This window comes from Notothenia coriiceps, unplaced genomic scaffold (genome assembly GCF_000735185.1).
Source record: "Notothenia coriiceps isolate Sejong01 unplaced genomic scaffold, NC01 NC01_scaffold00037244, whole genome shotgun sequence".
Classification (NCBI taxonomy): domain Eukaryota; kingdom Metazoa; phylum Chordata; class Actinopteri; order Perciformes; family Nototheniidae; genus Notothenia; species Notothenia coriiceps.
The window spans coordinates 17,381,044-17,388,102 of NW_011369945.1; the positions used below are offsets into that span (position 1 = coordinate 17,381,044).

At 39.3% G+C, this 7,059-nt stretch overlaps 1 protein-coding gene across 1 annotated transcript in view; it reads left to right on the forward strand.

Moving 5' to 3' along the window:
- Nucleotides 1-490, forward strand: part of LOC104965369 (serine incorporator 4-like) — a 5,754-nt gene extending 5,264 nt beyond the window's left edge. Inside the window, exon 3 of the mRNA XM_010794325.1 lies at nt 411-490. Coding sequence (XP_010792627.1) covers nt 411-490 — 80 coding nt within the window. The remainder of the gene's footprint in view (nt 1-410) is intronic.
- The last annotated feature ends 6,569 nt before the right edge of the window (nt 491-7,059 follow it).

Genomic DNA, 7,059 nt, shown 5'->3' on the forward strand with positions numbered 1-7,059 from the left:
CATTGATGTTTTATGTTTTAGTTATGTTTTACCCTCCTTTTCATGTTTATTGATGTTCACTGCTATTGCTACCTCAGAAAGTTCATTTTTATACTGAGAAACTGTGCCTTGAAGCCATATCAAAATGTTGAATTGTTCATTCAGGGATTCATTTGAGAAATAAAACCAGCTTGAAATGCTATTTTGGTCTGTTACTCCTTTTTGTTTTAGTTTCTGTTACCTTGAAAAATAACCATAATAACCGACATGAAAAATATCGTGATAATATATTTTTCAATATCGCCCACCCCTACCGAGACGGCCGGACTGTACCCGTGTTTCTGCCGATGGAGGTCTTCTCCTCTCGCTCTTGAGAGGTTTGCTAAGGCTTAGAGATGATCTTATCGTATCTTTTCCCCATTATTTTCCAGAGCCGCGCTGGCTGCGCATGGACGTTATTGAGCATCAGAGCTTTATGGTGACCCGGTTTAACTGCACGCTTGGGTTTTGAATGGTGCTGCGAGGGCTGGACGAGACTTGATATCTGCTACGAGGATCTGGAACTGGTATGGCGGCAGCATGACGACCTGAAATCACAGCTGACTGCAGGAGAGAGGAGAACCACTTTAAAGTTTGGCTGCAGCACGGTGATTGGCTGCTGGAGAATGAGGTGAATGTAATAGGTTTAAGAGAACGCCCGTGATGAGCTGATTAGAAGCAGCTGCGGACTGAAGTATACCAGTCTTCCTGAAAGAATTTACGCTAAGCTTCATTGAAGGCGTTTCAGGGCGGTGGGGAAGCTAGAAACTACCGGCTACCTGGTGGTGTTGTTCTTTACATGGGAAAGTAAATCCATACTTCACTCCTAATCCATACTTCACAACCCGCAAGGTCTAACTGACAGTCGGTTCTCTTTTCTGCACTTCACAATGTTGTTTAGTGCAGGAAGTAGGGTGTCCTTTATGTTGTAAGGCTGACATTTCGGGCTTGGAGGTCAGTTGATGGATGTTTTGCACCTGATTGTAATGCCTGAAGACTGACGTTTTTCTCGAGAGACTCGATGTATATTAGGCTAATAGTTGAATTTGAGATAGTAAAACCTATAAAACCACTGCGTTGAATTTGCCATCATTACCCCACAGATGCTAATGCCAGTGCTGCAGATAGTTGATCATGTATAATACAGAATGATGCCACATCATCACATGGATCCATAGAAACAGCCCACTCTTTACAGCAAATTGAACCATGATCATTTGATTGTTATGTATATTAGATATGTCAGTAGCAGTGGTAGAGACTGTCTGTGGGCAGTCCTCTGTGCGTAGACTCTGCAGTAACTGAGAACATTTAAATGCATATTGCATATTTTACACAAATTCAACATGTAATGCAGCACATTTTAGAACTGGGTTTTCTTTTTTTCAACCATTTTGTTTAAAATGCATTAATAATTTTTTCTTTGAAGCTACTGTGAGTCAGTAGACAGTGAAAGCACAGGGAGAACAATCTGCAGCAAGAGAGAGGCAATTATAAGTTCCATGTTTAATATTTGAGCTGCCACACTTGCTGGATTATGTTTACTGCCTGTTTGGTCACACTTCCTACATGTATGGCCACATGGGAGCTGAAACTCTGCAATATCTCCTCCCTGTGTCTCCTCCTGTTGATACACTTTTTTAGGCAGTGGTAAAAAGGAGAAGAGATGTAAGCATTCAGATTCTCTGCAGCGTGAGGGTGTGTGTGTGTGTGTGTGTGTGTGAGACAGAGGGTTCAAATTGTTTTTTGGATTCAGCTGTTGGAGCGGTTCCCCCTCTGGGTGTATATTTCAGTGTTTCCAGTCAACTGCAGCCACATCACACTCGCTGGTAAAGTGAAACATTAAATTTTGAACATAATCAATACTCATGATGGAAGAAAAAGAATCAAAAGAATAAAGAAAATAAGGTTTAGATTTGAAAAATGGAGCAGGTTATGGATTAGGAATTGCAGTCCAGTCACAGCGGCTTACATCAAAGGAGAATGTATAATTCATATACAGTATTTGGCAGAAAAGACTCTGTGGTTAAGCATAATATGAATCCAAGCAGCATGTTAAAGATTCAGCAGGGACCAGGATAAAAACGCTCCGGGGTATTGAACAGAACCCAGCGGAGAGAAAACACACAATGCAGAAGATACATTGAGAATCAGTTCAACGTTTAGGGAACTGTTGTTATTTGCTTTGTTTTAGACATTTCAATGAGAATGTATACTGACAAGTAGAAGACAAGACAGAGACACACGAGCTGGAGACAGGACAGTTAGCCTAGCTTAGCATAGAGACCGGAACAGCCTGAATGAGAGAATGTACAATATGAGAATATACATACAGTAACAGCTGAATATCTTGTTTGTTTAATGGTGCTATTATTGATGAACATGAGTTTATCCATCAGCTGACCATATCTTTGATGCATGCTGAATACACACTCTATGGAATAAAACACATTCTAACCATAAATTGATCGTTGAATAATTTAATAATTATGTTTCACGATATGATTTGCACCTGATGAATTGATCGGTCAAACAGCTTTCTGGATGATTTCCAGATCTGATTTTGCACCAGGAAAATGTGGTAGCTAACTGTAGTCTGGACTGAGACTGTGCTGTGATAAAAAATAAAACGGAGCTCATAACAGACCATACTGTCTCTATCTTCAGCCATCTGTGGCTCCATATTCTGTTTTTCTTCCTGCTTTCCGTCCAAAATACAAATTGATAAAGTAATGCAGCCTTCCGCTCTCTTTTTTGTCATCATGGTCATCAAATTCAGACTACACTTTAGTATAATGAAAATAGTTTTATATTCAGCGTAATCACTCACATTAAGGCTGGTGTGTTGAACCATATAGTGTATGTGATTTGGTGGTTTTGGAGATGTGTCACTCTAGAATTAATGTGAAGGACTACAATAACAAGTCCAAAGTGAACCTGAACCCAACATGCATAAATAATTTCAAACATAGTCTAAAATAAACGTATGGACACTTCAAACCTCCACCCTGCTCTTGCTTGGGGTGCCTGATGAGCCACAGTTAGCCTGTGTTCAGGCTGAATGGGAATGGTACCTCTCCCACCATGATGACAAGACCGCTGGAAGCTAGGGTTGCGTTCCAATAGTCCATTTAGCTTAGGAACCTTGCTAACCAAGTGAAATGACCTGGAAGTACGTCAGTGGCAGCCATTTTAAGTGCCGTTCCAATTCTCCAAATGAAAGGAAAGGAGGTTTCAAACTTCCTTTATAACCTCCTTTAGCTTAGGAACCACTGGACCTCCCTTGACGAAAGGACAGGAGAAAATGCTGCCCCACAATGCATTGCAGCCGCAGCATTTGCCGTCACTCAACAGTCGGCCGTTCACGAAAACAACCGATTATGACCGAGAAATTATATCATGAACGTTATTCTTATTAAGCATTTTAAAACGTATGTGGTAAGCTGCCAAAGTGCTTTGTTTTGAACGTTCATCAGTATTATAATCAAAAAGGAGAAATATGAACGTTAGTTTTTTCCTGAAATTATCAAATAAAGTCAACATTTCAGTCTTTACTGAGCTGTGTGGAGTTTGTTCAACTTTTAAAAGATGTTTGAATCAAACATCTTTTAAAAGTTGAACAAACTCCACACAGCTCAGTAAAGACTGAAATGTTGACTTTATTTGATAATTTCAGGAAAAAACTAACGTTCATATNGTTGAAAACAGTATTTCCGGTCTCAACGTTTTCATAATAAAACCAATGATCAAATGATTTAACAGTGATATCTGCAGTACTCATCAACTTAAAAAGATCAGTTCAGGGGTAGACATTAAGGGTAAAATGCCACTGGCCCTCCGGGCCGGAGGAATTGTATTATCACTGGCCCCACCATTGTAACCACTGGCCCGGAGCATTCGTCCAAAAAAAAATCGACTAATAATGAAGAAAACTAACACATTTGTTGCCATAGTAATTTATGCACTAACTACATTACTACAACATTTGAATAATCAGTTCTTCCTCATTTTCCTCAATTGTTATATATTTGGTTTATTAAAATAATTATATTGTGGTCATTGTTAAAAAATGTCTGCTATTATTATGACTATTATTATTTGTATAATGCGCTTTCTGCCTTCCTGTCATTATCAGGAGTTAGAAATGTAATGGCTATGTAATAGATTAGATTAGAACCTTCCTTATCCTAAACTGCTGGGACATTTCCCTATAGCCAATACCTTTATATTCTCTTCACTTACTTGTCAGCATAGGTCGGCATTGATGTACAGAGCCGACAGAAGACCTTGTTTATATTGGCATCATATTGAGAGGTGCAGTGACGCGTCCTAAAACCAGGAAGTAAGCCGCTGGTTCCCTCGACAAAAAGCAATGGGATTTCTCCACAGGGTTTTGGAAAATAGCTGGAAATAACGTCTGTGGAAAACAAACCTGTTTGATAAATGCACGTTTTGTTCAGCCGGATAATCTCCACATGTCTACCCTACTTTTATCATTTTCGAATCATACATCTAATCGATAGATTATAGAAGGGTTTTAGGAAGCGTCACTGCACCACTAGAAGCCAACTCCATCGATCAAGCTGGCTGCAACGTTCTCTCCCTTTTCTTCTCATGCTCCCTGTCACTCTCCTTGAACTCCTCCGGTGACTTTCTTTTATTTGAAGATTTTTTTTGCCCTGCGTTTGTCCGGTTACCGGTGGTATTAAAAACATTTTGGCGAATGNTCAGCAAAGGAGAAGTGCTCACTATCACAGATTTTTTCAGATTTCTGAACAATATTTGAGAGAAATTGTTATTTTGTGTATATAGAAAATGTTTTAGATCTTTGAGTTCATCTCATGAAAAATGGGAGCAAAAACAAAAGTGTTGCATTTATATTTTTGTTCAGTGTAGTTAGTGCATAAATTACTATTGCAACAAATGTGTTCGTTTTCTTCATTATTAGTCGATTTTCTTTGGACGAATGCTCCGGGCCAGTGGTTACAATGGTGGGGCCAGTGATAATACAATTCCACCGGCCCGGAGTTACACACAATGAAAATGTGTCTTTGGCACTAGGGAATAAGATGGAATAACACTCACCATACACAGTACAACATACCATTCATACACACAAAAAGAGGTCAATTGCATCTTAAAGTCACTAAATGGCAGTCTTAATAAAAGTGCAGAGTGGTTTGTTCCTCCACTGGCTCGGGTCCATTCAAATATCAGTTGTAATATGGAGTTGGTGGCAGAATGTCCAAAGAAGTATCTTGAGGTTGAAAAGGAGGCTTAATGTTGAGTCAAGGTTAACATCTTCATTTTGAATCATAAAACAGTATAGTTGACTTCTCAACCACTCATTAGTCAGCTCTATGCATGATGGGAGTTTAACAGAGGAAGTCTATTGTTTTTCTCTTGTGCTTTTGTGTAATGTGAAATGTTTACATTTTCTAAATGTCTTTGTGTTTAGCGACACTGCGTCACTTTGTTCTGAGCAATGTTGTATTATTTCATACAAATATTGTGTGAAATTGCTGTATTTTGACCTGCAGGGCCACCATAGGATAAGCAATTAGATTAAAATGTATAGGTGTCCTTTTTGTAACATGCTCTGTAATCTTTAAGCCAAGCTAGCAAAATAACATCTCCACCCTTACTTCCTCATATTCGGAACTATGTGTGAGAAATGTCACAATGGAAACAACCATTGGTCTGTGTTCACCATCTCACAATCTCCACTCGTATTCAATCTGCTGCCGTGCTTTGCCAAGTCGTCACACTCATTCAGCACTCACTCGCTGCAGCAGTCGTACTGTATCCTCGTGTTTAAAAGGCATATTTTCTGCTAATTAGTTAACCAGCTCTACTGTACGTCTTCCGTACTTGAATGAGCATGCTGAATTAGAAGAAGTGTTGGGAGTTAAGGTTATCTGGAGCCAGCAGAACACGATCATTTCAATTAGACGCATGCAGGTTGAACTACATTTGACCTCAATCAGAGGAAGTCATCTTAAGGACAATATATTTTTAATAAGAAGATACCTTTAAACAAGGAAATACATTTTCTGCATTTTCTGAAAATGTGGGAAAAGCTATCTGTTGCTAGAGCTATCAGTGTAAGACTAAAGCGCATTGCCATTGTTGTAATCCAAGGCCTTTTTAATGAAACATTAAATACAACCAGAATAAATTGGACAAAAGCAGAATATAATCTCCTAGCTTTGATATTTTTAAGAAATAACTCCTTTTGCAATTGCAGATGAATGGGGAACATTCCTATTTTATTTTTTCTCAGCTTCAAAGCTCAGACTTAACCTGAAAATAATTATATTAGAGTACACTTTCTTGCAACCCTGTCTCATTGTATAATTACAGATACAGAGATCAGACTAAATCTGCTCTCACTTGTCAGTATACTAGAGAATATGTACCTATACAAAACCAATAATGCTGAGCATAGGTCTTTTATATATTTAGCCTGAAATTCAGTGCCGCTCTTCAAGTTCCTTTGTGTTCCATCAGCACTTCTTCCACCAGTAAGTGCTTTGCAAGACAGGTCTTTCACTCAAAAGTATTACTGCATTTGATTGTAAAACATTTATTCATTTCTCTTGAACTCGATTAACAGCAGGCAGAGACTGCTTCATGACATTGGGACGAGGACATCTCTTATCTGATGCCAAATCATGTATCTAACATCTTTGGATGTCATCGTGCAGGGATGGCAGGGTGATAAACCCAGCTCCAGCCCCAACAGCATCAATCTGAATTCCATCTGAAGAAAGGAAATGTTTGAAGACAGCTTTGGCTTTCGTTTTTCTCATCCATCTTTTGTTTCCAAGCCCTCTGATTGTCAGACTGCTTGTGTTTCTTGACCCATTGCAACTACCTTACGTGATGCTGCCATGATTCAAGGGCTACATGAGTTCAAAACGCAGTGAGGGTGTAGCAAGCTGAAGGAAGTTGGCCTGTTGGAGTGTCCTGGATGGTTTAACCATGTCCTGGATGAAGGAAGGACCAGATCCCTCACAGCATAGTGAGCCAGTACCAGGG